Source organism: Pungitius pungitius, chromosome 9 (assembly GCF_949316345.1).
Source record: "Pungitius pungitius chromosome 9, fPunPun2.1, whole genome shotgun sequence".
NCBI lineage: Eukaryota > Metazoa > Chordata > Actinopteri > Perciformes > Gasterosteidae > Pungitius > Pungitius pungitius.
In genome coordinates, this window is record NC_084908.1 from 8,279,226 (window position 1) to 8,298,871 (window position 19,646).

General features: G+C 38.9%; 1 protein-coding gene across 1 annotated transcript; it reads right to left on the reverse strand.

Annotated features, from left to right (window-relative positions):
- Positions 1 to 3,340: 3,340 nt before the first annotated feature.
- On the reverse strand, positions 3,341 to 18,026 carry pmm2 (phosphomannomutase 2). Its single transcript, XM_037472800.2, has 8 exons — positions 17,764 to 18,026; positions 8,159 to 8,270; positions 7,885 to 7,961; positions 7,587 to 7,678; positions 7,330 to 7,429; positions 6,360 to 6,435; positions 6,047 to 6,162; positions 3,341 to 4,901 (listed from the first exon to the last, which is right to left on the reverse strand). The coding sequence occupies exons 1-8, from the start codon at positions 17,836 to 17,838 to the stop codon at positions 4,797 to 4,799; spliced, it is 753 nt and encodes a 250-aa protein (XP_037328697.2). The 5' UTR covers positions 17,839 to 18,026; the 3' UTR covers positions 3,341 to 4,796.
- Between the last annotated feature and the right edge of the window lie 1,620 nt (positions 18,027 to 19,646).

Genomic DNA, 19,646 nt, shown 5'->3' on the forward strand with positions numbered 1-19,646 from the left:
TATATTTACTTATGTTTCAGTGCACTGTCATCATTCTTCATCCACATGAATGTCATAGTCTAGATACCAAGACCAACTCAATCCTTCAGATGCGAATCTCCTTGAAATCAGATTCTACAAATATTACAAACATGATATACTGTATACTGTATTGTGGTTTGTCCCCTTCCTTCATGACCCATATACATAATGTACCAACAGCAATTCAAACACAACTTGAATTGTTTCATGGTCTCTACAATGCCTGTGCGATTTGAAATCTTAATATTGTATTTTATAAATGTTCATTCATTATAACGTTGGCTAATCACTGGCTCTATGTCTTCCCTTAAATTGGATAGAAATACTTGTGGTTAATTCAATTATGGTTACACACGACATTCAGAGCCAAGTCTAAAAATAACTTCATTGTATTGTTGCAATAGGTTTTTAAGTTTCAGATTTCTTAGAACTGCTTATACAGCTGTACTCAGTTGGAGACAGGTGTCTACAAGCAGAAATAAGGTAAAAGGTGTGTGATGCTGAATGTCACCATACTGCTGTGTACTGTCCCTCTTCTATTCAACTGGAGCATTTCCCTGTAGCTGTGCATGTGTTGTGTATCAATTGATGTAAAGGATTTATCAATAAATGCCATGTTGAACGGAAAAAACAAACCCAATGGCTTAGAATTTGTAGAGTGACATGAAAATCTGAAAAAAGCAGCTTCAACAACCAAACCCATAGCCCCACATGTGTGTGTGTGTGTGTGTGTGTACACACATAGTTATAATTTGTTTATTAAAATGCTTGTGATGAAGAGCTGCCACTCCTGTTTGCCTTGAGGAACATGAGTACTAACATGACTTGGAGGAGTCGCGTCAGTCAAGATGACATTCTCCATGCAACAGCAGTTAAACAAAATAGATCTATATGATATTTCATTTACTAATTCAGCATTAGATGACTGTTTAGATCAGTGGTTCTCAACTGGTCTGGCTCCAGGACCCACCATCACCCCTTAATGACAAGCCTCGACCCAAATCGAGGAACATTCTCAACTTCTCAGATTTATTCAAAATCAAGTTCATAAGCTGAATTTTATATTTTATATTCAGGGTGTTTAATTATCCTAAAAAACCAAAGTCTCCCCCATATCAGAATGGTTTGACCCAACCTGGCACGCTTCTGAAAACATGGACGGACGAGCCAGCAAAAATAACGACACTCCGCTGCATTAAAAACGTCCCTTCAAAATAAAATCACAGGATGAATTTTTGGGTGATTTTTTTTTTTTAATTCTAATTTTTATTTTCCCATGCAAAGGCCCGGGACCCATTAAAAACAGGTCCCCCACCAGTTGAGAATCACTGGTTTAGATGTTTAAGAATAGGATTAATCAGAAAACAGTGTAAGAATGGAGACCACATTAAACAAACCTCTTTATTTTGATGACTTCTATGTTGTTGCACTTTTATTTAATTAAGTTATTTAGTTGAACTCCTCTGCTTCTTACCTTTGATTTAAATAACTAAAGTGCCTTGGGGCAGACACAGTTTTTATATGGTTTCTTATGGTTAAGGTGCGTAACTGCTCTGATGGAAGCGCAGAGAGATGTGTAAGACTGCCATTCTGCTTCCGGGTCTGAACTGTGAATGTACCACGTACTGAGAACATCACATTTTGATATCTGCTGTTATTAAAGTGATTTGCATAATGGTTCCAGTTTGTTGGATAAGGAATGCCGTTTTATTCACAATTAAATAAATACATAAATTAATTAATTAATAAATACATAAATACATGAAATATGCATTTGAAATACATCGTGGAATAAATAAATGAGGTGATAAATACATAAATCTTAAATACATTTAATTATTTCATGGTACTTTTATTTCATAAGTCCATAAGTACACATTTACGAGCCTTTTTATGCACACGGCTCTGTTGTCTGTTCTGAATGTGAGATAGCCACGCCCCCCGATTTGCATATAATAACGTGAAATAAAAGTGGCATTATGAAATAAGTCTCTTGAAATAAATAAATATGGACTTATGAAATAAAAGTACCATGAAATAATAATATTTATGTATTCCCTTTATTTCAATGTATTTCAAATGCATATTTAGTTGGAATGCTTCAAGCATTCCAAGTATTGTTCTTCTTTTCTTTAATCAACTTATTCTTCTATTTCTTCCGCCGCACGTTTCAACTCCTTCACACTTTCAGCTATTAAGACCATTCAAATATTAAAATGTTCAGCTCCTTCAGGAGAGGTGTGCTATGACTTTTCAGCTTTTTAGCTCTTGAATTGAATTAATATGAATTAAAATCATCAAACTTTTTAACATGGTTTCCAATGGATTACATTTTCAAATCCTCTCAAAACTTGTTCAACTTTCAACTTTTCCAATCTTTCAGCTAGAGACACAATTTAAACTTTAAAATGTTGCCACAAGTCTTAACAATTTCATTAAAAAAACAGCTTGTTCATATCTATTATAGTTTTTTCATAATCACTAATTATGTTTCATTAGTTTTGGGGTTTCTTTCGAATTTAGAGTGGAGTTTTCCAGATTGTCCCGGGATTTAGAGTGAGCGCCATGTCAGGATTCAGTAAAAAAAAAAGAGGCACTTTTATCTTTACGGCCACAATATTCACTTTTCAGCCTTCATTTAAAAAGAAAACATTAGCCGTGCTTGTGCTGGTTGGACTCGTATAAGTTTGGAATCTCAGAGTTATTTACTTTTTGCGTGAGGAGCCCGATTGTGAGACAAAGTCTGCCCCGAGCCCCATAAGCTTCCATACAAATCTGCCGACATTTTAAAAAAAAACACACAGACGGTACACTTTTTGTTAACTGCTGTTTGAGCCGTTTTAAAACACAGAGACATAAAAACTACACTCATGCGTTCGGTAGAGTCTTGGGTCTCTCAAAATGCCATTATTTTTTGGCTCCCCCAAATAGTTTTGCTCCAGGAAGCATTTGTTTGAGGTGTGGATTTTGTCTAAATCTCTTCGCTCTCTTCGCTTTGAGCTCATTAGCGACCAGCTGTTGATCGATGGCCATAAAGACGTAGCTCAGGGGTCATCCACTGTGCGGCGGAAGAAATAGAATAATAAGATTAAAAAATTGAATAAGTTGAATAAAGAAAAGAAGAGCAAAATGTTTTTATATTTTATTTTGACTTGTTGCCAGGATCTTCTCCTGTCTTGTTCATTCTGTGCACATGGGCAGGTGCCACTGTGTATTGTAGGTTGTGTCATCAGTGTATTAATGGGTGAGAGATATCATCTAGTATTAAAGCGCTTTGAGTAGTCAGAAGACTAGCAAAGCGGTGTACCAGTCCATTTACCAAGTTCATTTAGTTTGAATGAAAAAGATTCAGCAATGTTTAGAAGTAATTTAAGCATTTATTAGTTCTGTATTTTGTCAAATTCATAGAAGCTTCCCCCATTTGTTTTTTCCAATTCTTTCAAGTTCATTTCAGCTTTTCTCATTTCTGTATTTTCAGCAATTTTTAAATGTATTTCAGCCTTTTCTATTTCAGCAATGTTTAGAATAATTTCAGCTTGTTGCATTTTAAGCAACTTTTTGAAATTAATTTCAGCTTTTATTATTTCTGTGATTTCAAATTCATAGAAGCTTCTCCCATTTCTGTTTTTTTTTATATTCTTTAAAGTTCATTTCAGCTTTTCTCAATTATGTATTTCAGCTTTTTCTATTCTTTTAGCAATGTTTAGAATAATTTCAGCGTGTTGCATTTTAAGCAACTTTTTGAGATTAATTTCAGCTTTTATTATTTCTGTGATTTCAAATTCATAGAAGCTTCTCCCATTTCAGTTTTTTTGCAATTGTTTCAAGTTCATTTCAGCTTTTCTCATTTCTGTATTTTCAGCCATTTTTAAATGTATTTCAGCTTTTTCTATTCTTTCAGCAATGTTTAGAATAATTTCAGCTTGTTTCATTTCTGTACTTTAAGCAACTTTTTGAAATTAATTTCAGCTTTTTGCATTCCAACGCATTTTCAGCAGGAAATGCATTTTCTAGTTCATGTATTTATTCAGTTATTTATGTATGTATTTATTCATTTAATTGTGAATAAAACGGCATTCCATAGTTGGGTGAATTGCAGCGTTACAAAAAATGGCTTGACATAAAATACAGGAGGAGGACTTTATATTTGACTGCTCTGGGAAGTGAAAGGCAGCATTCAGGTCGGATTGACAAGGTTATAGTGACAGGTGACCAGCTGAGCTTTCTGCAAACCTGACACTGCAGACCCAATGGATTTTAAACCCAAAGGGTCTTCTGTGTTTGTGTCACTGATGCAGCTAGGCAGACAACCTGTTGCACAGTGGGATTAAGGGATTTTGATTGAAAGCAGATTTCAATCAGCTAATGTTCACATGAAATGCACTAAAGACAAATCCAACCAATCAGACCACAAACATATTTCAAAATCTTTTCTTAAATATGGCAAAGTTGTCTCTGTAAATTGAAAGAGGTGGTTTGTAATTGTTTTGCCTCAAAGATTACCATGAGGTGCACAGCAAAACCAATAGATGAATACATTACATTTAACATTTTGAAAGTGCTCATATAATAACCAGAAATCCCCACAAAAGTCTTCCAACTCCATCCTGACATTACCAATGACCCCAAAACCCATCCTGACGCTACCAAAGACCCCAAACACCAGTTTCTTTCTGCCTTCAACCAGTCCTTTTTATGGGCAAGCCTTCTTGACAGATGAATAAGGACTCTTAACAGAAGCTGTTTGGCAGAAAGGCACAGTTTCTGCTTCTTTCTTATGAAAAGAACAGCTGCTGGCAAAGTTGTTGCGTTTCCTCTGGACAGGAGACTTCATGGCCGATGGTCCGAGGGTCACTGTAGATCTCATAATCGTTTCCTCCCTACACACACACACACACACACACACACACACACACACACACACACACACACACACACACACACACACACACACACACACACACACACACACACACACACACACACACACACACACACACACACACACACACAGTTTCTTTGCCGGTCTTATATCGTCATAGCAAACTACACACAAAACCCTGGGACAATTATTTTTACAATACAGACTTGACGTTTTGGATTAGAAAAACTTTGCCCATCCTTGCAGAGTGTGAAAATGTATTCCCCGATATAAACAGTCCATACACACAATAGACCAGACATTACAATAAATAAAAACCATAACATGCCATAAGAAATATGAATAAAATCATGCAGTATTCTTAAAGCCATATTTAAAAGGTGTGACGGCTGACCTTTTGAGGGGTTCAGTAGAACCCTGACGGTTGTGAGCTTGTAAGAATTATCTTACTGAAAGTGGCCATCAGAACATGATACACTGTGGTCATCAAGGGATGGACATGGTCAGCAACAATTTTCAGGTAGGCTACAGCATTTAACCACTAAGTTACTAAGTGGCCCAAAGTGTGCAAGGTAAATACCCTCCAGCAAGTTGTCTTGACCACGTCTACATGAAGTTGTGGCAAAGTGAAATTTGTGTTAACAGGCAATTTAGGTGTACCTAATGAAGGTGACTGTTTTGTGCCCTTTGTGTAAACACCACAACCATGGAAATTAAGGGAATGCTGACTTTGAATTTTGTGCTGTATAACATAGCTGTGTATTGCTACGCAATAAATCAAATGAAAAACAAAGGTGGAATTTCTACACTTAACACGGAAACAATGGAATCTAAATATACTTTTTTCCTACAGTCGACAAATTATTTCTTTATATTAATTGGTTGGAGGAGGGGCAAGATTTTAATTAACGCATGTAGAAAAAAACCGGCCCAAACGGAGCGATTTTTTTAAATCCTGTTCTTAAAATGAGACATAACAACCTGGGGTAACCCGGGTCAGAGGAACCTGGATGTACATATACCAGTCAGTGTTGTCAAGATCAACCCATTTCTGTGGTTGTGGTCCTAACCAGGCACTTCTATTAATGGGATAATGTGCATCCTACAGCAATCAGCCATGCTATCAGTAGTTAGCATACTCACAGGTTTGGTCTTGTCTCCGAAGAAGTGAATGGTGGAGTAGTTGTCCTTCTCAACAAACCTCAGGCAGAATCTTTTATCCCAACCATCAGGAAACACATCAAAGCTGATCTGCCCTCCTGCAGAAAGACAAATGTGGAGAGGCAGAGCGGAATATGATGATGACCATTTGAATCACACAAAGAAAGCCAAAACTGAATTGATATCTCATAGTGCCTAAAGTCTGAGGCTACAACAGATCCTGATGGTTTCCTTAGATCTAACACAAGCTCAAAATAAATGCATTGTAAAATTGTCAGGAATGCAGTAAACTCACCGACTGAAAATGACAATCCTTTGCCTTTGAACTCTTCCTTTAATACGGACACAAATTTGTCTCTGATTTTCTCTTTCTGAAAGGAGAAAAAAACAAAAAATTCTAAACTAACAATTCACGCATTGCATTAAATTCTGCCAATCTGGGAAATTCTAAACATTTGTATTGTAAGGCTGTGCACCCGGTGGCCATGTAATAAGAGCTTAGAAGAAAGAACACAATATCTAATGTTTGAGGTTTTCCCTGACAAAATGAGCTAACAGTTGCCTAATTGCAGATTAACACAATAATTATTTGGAGAAAATTTCCAGTCATTCCTATATATTAGCTGTCCTTTTGCTCTAAAACACCTGAGAAAAAGGTGTCTCTACAGCAGTTAAATGATCCACTTACATTCAGCGCAGTCTCGAAATGTACCCCAAATGAATGTTGAGGACCTCTGCTCAGAATTTTATTAAAGTTGATTATCAGTGCAATAGCCGATTTTCTTGGTGGGATCATAAACCATAAATCTGATGCAACGTTAGCAGGGCAACTTGTTTTTGCGTTGCCTTCTCAAGGTGTGATGTGTGAACTGGTTGGAATGGTGTGTGTCTCACGGTCAATGTGTGAGGCTTGAGAACCCTGCAATGAGTTTATTAGTTTAGAAAACACAGCCATCAAGTCCTCATGGAGATCTGCTGGCCGACCGTCTTCCCAACAGCCCTCAGCATTTAAACGGCTCTTCTTCTCAAAGCACATTTTGAACCGGCTTAACTCTCCGAAGTGGATTCAGCCTGCTGGCTAAACTGAGACTGCTAAGCTAAACTAAGGAAGTGCGCACTTACGTCGTTGCGATCCGTAGTGGGTTTACTTGAACCCATTTAGAGAAGTGCCACTTCGGGTTTAGTGTCTCACTGAGGGACATTATACCCAGAAAGTTGGATTGAACCACCAACGGACGACCCACCCTCCCTAATGTGTGCGCTACCTGATCTAGCTCGTAGAACTCGTTCCTCTCTTCCTTGGTGCAGCTGCGTCCAATAGGGGAGATGTTTAACATGCCGTTACGGAATTCAATGAATGTACCCCTGTGAAACAGCAAACATAATCACATAGTCTCCATTAGCTCAATTCAGATTGTTACTATCCATTATTCTTAACATTACATATTAATGGAAAGTACCCTTCAATTCCATGTGCATCCAAACTACAGGACTGGAAAAAAGCACTCTGATATGACTGTACCTCTTCTTAGGCAGTTTGATCTTGGCCATATAGTTGAGACAGAAGTTAATGAAATCTTGGAGAAGCTCTTCTCCCATATGGGCCTGGATGGACTGACAGCAGCAAGAAGACAATGTTAACCTTGGGCCTGTTTCACAAAGTAATGCCATCAGGTTCAAATTTGACATCCTAATCATTGTATTGTTTCACAAAACCAAGAATAGGATGGCACATTTTTTAAATCTGGGGTTAGTCAACGCAGGCTTACAATTGTTCACCTAAAATAAGATGTTCATTGGCCACACAGGGTCAATCTTACCTGGACAGAAAGTAACTGTCCATTCTTAAATGCCACTAGACCGTTCTCAGCAAACACGTAGTCCATTTTCTGGATCACTGCAAGAAATTGAGAGTCAAAAAACATATTTGATAGATATTTATCCAGTGTTTCCCCTACCATTATAACAGCGGGGCGCACCCCCCTGCTGAAATGATCCCCCGCCCTTTTAAACCTAGGGAAAACACTGCTATCTATCTATACATACACACACCCACACAGCTATCTACAATAGAGGCACCAACAGGTGTCTTACCGTCATTTCCCAACTGCTCTTTGATCTTAGAAAGGTCCGACCCTCCTACAACTCCGACTCGAACTCGAGTCCTGAGTTCCTCGAGGAACTCTGCCATGTTTGGAGTTACACACTGAAAACAAACAATACGTATTACATTACATGTCATTTAGCTGACGCTTTTATCCAAAGCGACTTACAATAAGTGCATTTCCACCGTAGAAATAAACTCAGAAGAACAAGTAACAAGAAAGTACAATTTTCATCAAATAAGCAGTTTCAAAACATGTTATAGGTAAGTGCCATTATAAGTACAATTTAAGTGCTAGAATTTGTTAGTGCTACAGTTTGTTAGTGTTTTAGTCAAGGTAGAGTCTGAAGAGGTGTGTCTTGAGTTTTGGGCGGAAGATGTAAAGGCTCTCTGCAGTCCTGATGTCATCAGAGAGCTCATTCCACCATCTGGGAGCCAAGAAAGCAAACAGTCGCAATCTCACCAAGTGCTTTTCTCTCAGAGAGGGAGGAACAAGCAGCTTGGCAGATGCAGAGCGGAGTGTGCGGGTTGGGATGGAGGGTTTCACCATGTCCTGGATGTAGACTGGACCCGATACATTCACATGGTATGTGAGAACCAATGTTTTGAACTAGATATTTACTGTACTGGGATCCGTTGCAAGAAGCGGGTTTAGTGTAAACTCAAGAGTTTGTTAACCTTGAGATTAAACCTCATGGTCAGTCACTATGGTAACTGAGCGTGTGAAACTTGAGTTTCTTTCAGTCTCCTCCTTCCGACAGCAGCCCAGCAATTGACACAGCGCTCTTTATTTCCTTATTCATTCAATTACCGTATTTTCGCGACTATAAGGCGCACTTAAAATCCTTTTTTTTCTAAAAAAACGGCGCGTGCGCCTTGTAATCCGGAGCGCCGTATATATGGCTCAATTGGTTGATCCATACTGGTTAACGAGGATCCATTGGAGGGAAAGTCTGGTGCCAGCAGCCGCGGTAATTCCAGCTCCAACAGCGTATTGTAACGGACTGTGTTTTCATGTTCTGGAGCGGCGTTGCACTTTACAGAGTTTTGGGATGTTCAGTGAAGGGCGCACAATGTGACGTCACTCATCTTAGTGCCACCTATGGGGACGCGGGAATTGTTGTTGTTTTGGAGAGCGATGGTGTGTTTTTGTTCGGCGTAGGCTACGGCCGACAGTAGCCTGTTTCTCGACAATAAAACCAGAAGATAAGCACATTGTCCAGAGATTCATTAGCGAGAGTCGCTACAGTATATTAAAGCTGGTAGTTGGATGTCGGGATCGCGCTGACGGTCCGCCGCGAGGCGCCACCGTCTGTTCCAGCGCTGCCTCTCGGTGCAAGATGCACCAAAGCATTTGCCAAGAATGTTTTCATTAATCAAGAACGAAAGTTGGAGGTTCAGAGATATTGTTAATATCCACATTAACGTTGAACAACGTTTCCATGGGAGTGAAGAGTTTTCAGAACGCTTAATAACGTTTGATTTAGCACAGCCCGATCTAGTGGATGCATAACGCAGCCCCAGTCAAACGTTTTACTGCAGTTACTTCTATGCGCCTTGTGATCCGGTGCGCTCTATATATGAAAATAGTTCTAAAATTGGCGATTTATTGAAGGTGCGCCTTGTAATTCAGTGTGCCGTATAGTCGCGAAAATACGGTACTCTGTTTTAGGTGTAATCTAGGGCAGTTTCCACATCCGAACAAAATAAGATTGTTTATGACCGCTGTTATGTTAAAGACTAACGTTTTTTCTCGAACATGGCATGTCCTTTTCTGGACGATCCTGCAGATGAAGAACCGGCATTACTCTGCAGGTTGTTAAACATACATTGGGAGAGAATATTGAGGCCCTGATTAGATATAGTCGCATTTCCAGATAACTTCTTGTTTAAACAGGATTGTTTCTTTCACAGTCCATCAAATATGTCCATAACCTCACCCGTCCTCATGTAACTAACGTCACCCATTGAGGGCATGCTCTCACATAAGAGCACATTCTTTGTAGCATTAGATTTTTTTGCAAAACTAGTGAAGGTACATTATGCAGAGCAGTGAGAAAAGTGTGAACTTGCGCCTTGACCTAAGCAGCCATTTTCTCCCACGCTGCAGTTTGTTAAAACCTTCCACTTGAAACGGACCCCTGTAGTCAATCACAATAATAACTCGAGCTTTTATATGACATTCCAGTGTTTCCCCTAGGTTTACAGACTTTTAAAGCCTCTTACAATAAGGAAAGCACAAGTAAACAGTGGATGTCAGAACAACCATGCTGAAGGAAAGAAATACAAATCTTTGAATATCTGGAACCATATGGCTACTGCGTACAACATGAACAGGCAATAATGGAGGGGAAGAAAGCCAAATTCAGAGGACACTTTCAAGGTTAATAGGCTAAGGAAATAGCTCCTTTAGCATACGAAAGGAAAGCAGATAATTCGTGGCAGCGTGCGGTGAATCGTTAACCTTTTTTACTAATCATCATCCTTTTGGTGATTGACGACTGAAATTTCATTCAAACAAGTTTTTGTAGAGAGAGGAAAGAAAAATGCCCAAACGGACTAGATCAGAGACGAAGCTACAGGGAGATGTGGCGACAACGGAAGAGGAGTACGTAAGCCTGAGTCGAATTACTGAGTTACTGGATAAACAAAAGGACATCTTTAAGGATCTGCTCCATCAACAACAGGAGAACTTTAGAGGATTCATAAAAATAATAATGGAATCTACTAACAACCGATTGGAATTACAGACAAAGGACATTCAAGAGCTAAAAACAAGCCTGCAGTTCACGCAAGGTGAGGTGGAAACTTTAAAAGAACAGAATCTGAAACTCACGGAGCGCACAAACACTTTGCAAACCAATTTTCATAAAGTATGTGACAATTTGCACATTATCACGGATAAACTGGAGTATCTGGAGGGACAGAGCCGCAGAAACAATCTGGTCTTTGAGGGAGTGTTGGAGTCGCCCGGAGAGACTTGGGCCGACGCCGAGGAAAAAGTGAAGGAAATATTGAAGGAGAAGCTCCAGCTACATCACGCGGTCGAGGTGGAGAGGGCTCACCGCGTAGGGAAACCGGGCAGCGGGAGAGACTGGCCGAGACTGGCCGAGACCCATCATCGCCAGACTACTGCGGTGGAAGGATCGAGAGGAAATCTTGCAACGCGCTAAACGACTCAAAGGAACAAAAATCTTCATTAACGAGGACTACACAGAGTTAATAAAAAGAAAACGTAAAGAACTGATGCCGGAGCTGAGAGCTGCACGAGAAAGGGGGCAGATCGCCTTCTTGAGATATGACAAACTCATTATACGTCCACGCAGCAGTACACCACATCCAGTATAAACACCGGGAAAAACGTATGGATTTTGGTATGTAAAAGCACATAATTTCACATGTCTAGTAATACATATAGTTCTATAGGAAACACCGACTTGGACTTTTCAATAAGGAGAATTGCTGAAGCAAACTCCCAGGATTTTACATTCTCTCAATACGACTTACAGAACACTAAGATCGACATCGACCCTGAAAATAACTTTTTTTCTAGAGCTACCAATGACTGTCAATACTATACAGAGGATCTTTACAATAGTAAACTTAAGAACGTTAAGGCATTCACTGTAATCCACTTCAATAGTCGAAGCCTCTATGCAAACTTTGACCACATCAAAAGCTTCTTAAAACAGTTTTCCACACCATTCAGTGTCATTCTAATAACAGAAACATGGATTAATAATGACAGAGAATTTGAGTTTTCTATTGATGGTTATGAATTTGTAAGTATGAACAGAAAGAACAAGCATGGTGGGGGCGTAGCTATGTTTATAGACTCCAACTATAGTTATAAAGTAATGGAGAATAAGACAATGGTGGTGGATGATACACTTGAATGCCTTACTGTAGAAATTACAAGGCAAAAAAAGAAATATATTATTGTGAGTTCTATTTATAGAACACCTGGCTCTGATATAGATGTTTTTTCTAATTGGATGGAGGAGCACTTTTCAGGATTAAATCATAAAGTCATGTTTGTGGGGGGAGACCTCAACATCGATCTGTTTAACCCATATAAACATAAAAAGACGGACAAATTTATAAATACCTTATTCAGCATAGGTCTGTTTCCTCTAATAACCAAACCGAGTAGAATAACAACCCATAGTGCCACCTTGATTGATAACATTTTCTCAAATGAAATAGAGAGTGACACAGTCAGCGGATTAATGATAAACGATATTAGTAATCACCTTCCAGTTTTCGTTTTGTATAAAAATGGATATGTAAAAGATGAAGAGGAAAACAAGTATTGGTTTAGAAGGGTAAAAACAGAGAAAACTATTGATGCATTCAAAAAGGAGCTTTTAGCTCAAGACTGGAGTATTGTGTACAGAGAGAATGACACGAATATGGCTTATGATGAGTTTACGCGAGTATTTCAAAAGGTATACGACAAAAACTGTCCAATGAAGAAATATTGTAAAAACAGAAAGTGTAAAGAAACACCATGGATGTCTAAAGGTTTACTAAATGCTTGCAAGAAAAAAAATTATCTTTACAAAAACTTTATAAATAACAAAACAAAAGAAGCTGAGGATAAATATAAGAAATATAAAAATAAACTGACAGGTATCATTAGAAAGTGTAAACAGGATTATTATAATAAGTTGTTAGATACTAATAAGAATAATATTAAACGTTTATGGAACATCTTAAATAGTATAATTAGAAATAAACCAAGAACGATTAATTATCCAAAATATTTCAAAGATGAGCATAACACTTTAAATAATATGAATGAAGTAGTCGAAACATTTAATAAATTCTTTGTAGATGTTGGACCGAACCTTGCTGCAAAAATTGCAAACGTTGAAAACTATAATTGTGAACTGATAGACACAAATCCTATGTCCTTGTTCCTCAGTCCTGTGGAGGAAAAGGAGATACTGGACATTGTTAAAGGGTGTAAAAATAAGACCTCAACAGATTACCATGACATGGACATGAAAACTTTACAAACTGTTATTGAAAGTATCTCTAAGCCGTTAACTTACATCTGTAACTTATCGTTGGAAACTGGACAATTTCCGGATAGTATGAAAGTGGCAAAAGTAATTCCTCTGTTCAAAGCAGGAGATAAACATCTCTTTACAAACTATAGGCCGGTTTCCCTTTTACCGCAATTCTCTAAAATCTTAGAAAAGGTTTTTAACTCTAGACTTGACAGCTTTATCGAAAGGTGTAATTTAATCTCGGACAATCAGTTTGGTTTTAGGAACAATCACTCAACCTCACACGCGCTCTTTGATATAACTGAAGAAATAACTAATGCTGTAGATAACAAGAAATGTGCAATAGGGTTATTTATTGACCTGAGTAAAGCATTTGATACAATAAACTATGATATATTAATTAATAAACTAGAACATTATGGAATTAGGGGGGTAGCTCTACAGTGGGTTACCAGTTACTTAAAAAATAGAAAACAATGTGTGAAAATTGGTGGTTATCAGTCGAGTTGTCGACAAATTGTCTGTGGTTTACCTCAAGGTTCTATTCTGGGCCCAAAATTGTTTAATATGTACATTAACGATATTTGTAAAACGTCTGAAGTACTTAAATTTATCTTGTTTGCTGACGATACAAATATTTTTGCATCAGGAGACAACTTACAGCAGCTGTGTCAGATTGTTAACTGGGAACTCAAAAGTGGTTCAAACTAAATAAATTATCTCTAAATCTGAGTAAAATCAAAATGATGATATTTGGCAACTGTAATTCCAATGCTCAGGAAGCAATTCAGATAGAGGGTGCTGTTATCGAGCGAGTGCATGAAATCAAATTCCTTGGTGTGATTATTGATGACAGAATTACTTGGAAATCTCACATTAAATATATATCTACGAAAATTTCTAGAAGCATTTCAGTAATAGCAAAAGCAAAGCACATTTGAAACATCAAAGCTCTACATACCTTATATTGTTCTCTGATTTTGCCCTACTTATATTATTGTACTGTGGTTTGGGGTAGTACTTATAAAAACACAGTTAAACCAATAGTATTGTTGCAAAAAAGAGCTATCCGAGTAATTCATAAAGTTGGGTTTTTGGACCACACAAACTCATTATTTTTAAATTCAAAGATCATGAAGTTTTGTGACATTGTTGACTTCCAAACTGTACAGATGTTATTCAAAGCAAGGTATAAATTGTTACCAAACCAAATACAAAGAAGGTTCCAAGAACGTACTGGCTGTTATGAATTACGTGATGAATTAAACTTTAGGATTCAGAAACATAGCACAACTTTGAAAAATTTTAGTCCAACAGTTAATGGTGTACAATTGTGGAACAAACTGGAGATGGAGTTGAAACGATGTCCAAACATCAACCTGTTCAAAGTTAAATACAAACAAAAGACTTTTGAAATATTCAGACAAGAAATGTGTTGCCACTAGGGGGAGCATGAATGAATGCTTGAAATGTAGCTGTTTGAAATGCTCAGAAATGTTCTTTTTTATTTTCTACTTTTTGTTTGTTTGATTTTATTATTGTTACTTTATTTATTTTATTGTACTTGGGGATGGGCTCTCATAAGCTCTTGCTTCAGTCCACTCCTTTTGAGCACCATGTGTACTGCTCAAATAAATAAACAAATCCAACGTTAAAGGTTCACAGTGAATAACATGTGAGCTAGATGGTTTGTAAATGTATTTTCTTCAACATGGCCTTAAGTGGAATTATTACTGATTACGTTAGTTGTTTACAAAGATTACAATGTGTTTATTCTCTAATTTGTCTGAATTATAGCCATTATTATTGTGATTATTTTTAAAGCAAGAATGAACTGCAGTTCAGACAGTGGTTCTACTGTTGGAAGTAATCATTATCCTATTTTTAGGCATGTTGAAGGTGGAAGACAAGTTGGAAGAGGTGTCTATTTGGAAAGTGGAATAAATTCAGAAAAAAATTGATCAATCAAGTGTTAAAAGTAAAAAAAAATGAAAAATGGCTAGATAGCGGGAGACATCTATATCATCTATAAAAGAAAGTCAAAGTTACAAAAGTAGTCAGTAGGAACCAGAGAGGGGAAACGGCGATGACACGGCCATGGTTGGGCAATTGTGCACTAAACAGAACACCAAACATAGGGAAACACCAGACAGGATTGTGTGAAGGACAGGGCTGGACTAGGACAAAAAAAGGGCCCTGGTATTTTTGCTCAGACCGGCCCCCCACAATCGGTCGGACACAACCACCAACCAGTACACTATCCTTGCGGTCCCTGTAGATATGCACATCTACTGTTCCGTTCCCAAAAACCCATACAAAGCTGAGAACTACTGTAAGTGCCATGGACGGTAATGTCGGTAATCAGACAGTTGATGGACCCCATTGACTTCCATAGTAGAAAAAAAAACACTATGGAAGTCAATGGGGTCCATCAACTGTCTGATTACCGACATTCTTCAAAATATATATTTTTGTTTATCAGAATAAAGAAATTCATACAGGTTTGAAACAACTTGGGGGTGAGTAAATGATGAAAATTTTTTGTGTGAACTATCCCTTTAAAGAGTACAAACCCCTCTTTAATATGACACCAAACAACATTTACCTCTAATTGTTGAGATACTTCCCATAAAAAACCTACACAAACAAATTACTCACACAAAACGTCCTGATAATATATATATATACAATTTAGAGTATTCACTTGCCGTAATATTGCATATTGATGATATTGGAAATTCAAATGAAACATTATAAAATCTCTAGTTGGTTGAATATACAGCTTTCAAAATGCAAAGCGGGTTTTTAACCCCCAAAAAACATACGTTAGCTACCTCTTCTAACGTGTAACTCGTTGTGGGCGAGTAATAATTAAAATAATCAAATGGCATCATTTCAGTTTTTTTCTAGAGAAGAAGGGCCGTCGACGTTATGAGTTTTAAATGTTTACATTAGAATATCCCGTTAGAATATAAGTTGCAATTGAATAAGTGAACTCTCAACTGTGCTAGCTACAAAAACAGTGCAAAATAGCTCATGCTGTGTTATTTGACTTTAGCTAACTGAGTGGCCATTGCAGTAACTTTTAAGTGACAATTTGACAAATGACAACCTGACACTCAGGCTTTATAATAGCAACAACCGACAACGATAATGTTTGTTGCCTTATTATAATATTCATTAATTGAGGTAACTGTTAAATGGTCATCATCTTGGTTGTGGCCCAGCCCAGCCACACACTATCCTCATGCACCCGCCCTGATTAACACTCCCTCCCTGTTCATGTAGCTACCTGCTTGCTTACCGTTTCAATGACACTCTCCTGCTCACTCTGCCCCTCCTGGACTTCACTGTCACACTGACACCTGCTACACCTTCTCCTCTGCTGCACCTTCTCCTCTGCTGCCTGCGAGCTAGGTTTGCCAACCGTCCCGTATTACCCGGGACATCCCGAATTATGGGCCAGTCCCGATTTCCAATCACAGCCTGCTAAGTCAATGACGCGCGAAAAATTCCCGGTTGTTGTGAAGTTGTGGCGCATCAGAGCAGTGTGCGCGCGGGTGCCGGGTGGCCAGAGCGGAGCATGTGAGGTTGTGCAAACCCGCCCGCCGACCGCTAGAACCCCCCCCGTCAGCCCGCGAAAGTGTCCCTGATTTGGGGTTGGGAGATTTGGCAACCCTACTGCGAGCCGCAAGCACCGCTCTCGCTGTGGCTAGTCACCTCTCCTCCTCCATGTGCTATGTTCACCTGCTGGTTCTGCAACATGTCGTCAGGTACTGTAGTAGTTTTGGAAACTGAAGCTACAGCACTAAACATGTCGGTTATTTTTGAACATGTTGAGGCATCAACCTCTAGATACTTTTTTGGCCCGCAATTTCTCCGCACCCCCCTTACGTTTTTGTTTCTCCATCTTAATCCACACATTTCTTTCTAGCTCTGAGTCACTGAATGCATCTGACTGACACACGGAGAGGGAGGGATGGAGCCTGCTAAGAGATGATTGGGCCAGCCCAGTGTCAGTATGGAAAATGAACCAATGGGCCGCTGTCCCTGCTTTATGGGCCGGTCAAAAGCAAAACATTTTTTTTAATAAAATGTTTTTATAGGCCTATCGACCGGCCCCCAAGTGCGTCGGCCCACCGGGCATTTGCCCGGTATGCCCGATTACCAGTCCAGCCCTGGTGAAGGATGTGGAGAAGAGGAGTCAATTGAGCATGTTTTGGCTGCATACGTGTACATTACAGGGAATACTGAACATTAGTGAGAGCACAGGTTGGAAGACTGTTAGCTTTCTTAAGGAACACAGGGGTATTTAATTGTATATGATGGAAAAGCCACAAGGGTGGTTGTGGTATATGTGTTATAAATAGTTATAGTTTAGTTATTTATTCTTAAGGAGGAAGGGGTGTTTGGATCAGAAGGGGGCGGTAATGCGCCGACAAGATGAATGCCAACTGCCATAAAACCAAAAGAAGAAAATGTGACGTGGCGCTCGGTGTACTGACATATAACGTTAGCCAATTGACAGGTGTTTGTTGAACTGCCGTCAAGTTAGTTTTATTCACACACAAACACGCTACCTGTCTTGCAGCAGTGAGCGTCCCGTCGACGTCAAAGAGGCAGATCGTGTTCGCGTCCACGTCGGCTCCACTCATCTTGTTGTCTCGCACGGACCCGTAGAAATGTGTGCGGGGTTCCCCTCTGTGGATTACACTCTGCGTGTCCTCACAAACTGCGCCTCTGCTTTCCCAATTCTTCTGGCAGGACTTTGTCGCCAACAGCTTGCATTCCAGATGTAGATTTAACGTTATTGGGGCGTTCTTCTTTTTGTTGTTACTCTTCCCGCCCCCTTTTTTTCTTCTTCTTCTGTGCTGTTTAACGGCGGCTTGCATCCTTATTGTTACATTACCGCCATCTTCTGGATCCCAACTATTATACTTTTCCCTTATACACATCAGCCCTGTGGGCCTGTGGCCCGCATAAAATGTGTAAAGCATCTTCTTCCAAGCTTACTAGACCCCCACTCTAGTATTCTAGAGTTATTCTCTCTTTCTTTCATCCCTTGTGTTTCCATTTCTTCCAGCATTTATTTTCTTTCTGAGTTGTATTAAGTACAGGCGGAGATAACATGTTGTACAGCAGATGTTCACTAACTGGCGAACCGCAGTCCGGTTTCGGACCCAGAAGCCATCCCATCCGGACAAAAAGCGAAAAAACGTTTCGACTGCACAGTAATTACCAGCTCCAGGTAAGGTACAAATTATTATACCGTACTTTTACCACAATTATTAAAAGCATCCAAACCAAACCAAACTGTTGGCTTAGAAATGTATTGCTGGTATGAATGTGAAGAAAAGCCTGGCTATTAAGTATTATTAAACATGAATGCAAGAAAAGTAAAAAAAAAGAGTAAATAATAATTGCAAAAGTATTGGTAATACTGCAATACTGGCAACAGAGCACGCCTGGGCCGTCCTGTCCCAGCCATCTGAACAGTGAACCAACACGCTGACACCTTCTTTGGCCACAGCCAAAAAGAAACCTGCACAAGTATTAAAAACAGCCCAAATAAAAAACAGTTAAGCTTGAGTCGTGGATATGATGGTATCTAAAACATTAATATAAATTATGAGAAAGCATTTGAACCATGCGTCATTATGAAATGTCTTATCTTTGTCCACTTTCAAATTTGGGATTCGCAATAGTCTTGCTATTGTGTATGTTATTATGTAACTCGACTACATTGACAGCCAACAATCTATCTCTGGTTTACATAACATTATATTTTCAGTTGGCTTCTCTGGCCATTCACTCAAAAATCTACTGATAGGATATCATATCTAACCTTATAACATCACATCTTCGTTTCTAAAATCGCTCAAGTTACTTTACGCTCCCCCTCCCATATAGAGCACCTGTCCCAAGCTGTCCGCTTCACCTGAAACCCCTGAGTCTTAAGTCCCTCCATGTTCTGTTTCTTTTGAACGTGAATGTACAAACACACATTTATAACAAACAGCTCACATTACCGGGAGCCGCTGTGCTGTTAACGGCAGCTGTCTGCCCGCATCCAAACCGTAGTCATTAGTGAAAAGTCAATTTAATGCCTTAACTATTACACTTTGGAGGCTGACTAACATTTTACTGAAATGTTGAGAATAAATACACAAAGAAAGTCAACTTTCTTTGCTCCTTTGGTTTAGTGTTGTGATTTTAAAGTAACTTTACATTTTGATTTGTTTTATGGAGCCAGGAGGAAGCAGCATCAAGTTTTTTGTGGTGACTTTCAGCTACTGTAGCTTGGATGTCTTCTGTAATATCTTAAGGTTACAGTTAAATTAGCTCAGAGGAAAGGCTGATGATGCAAACAGGAAGTCCAGACAGTCTCATTTCGGCGATCTTGAAGGATCCGGCCCACGTAGTGAAGGCTGGAGGAATCAGCCCAAAAACTCTTTATGTTCTG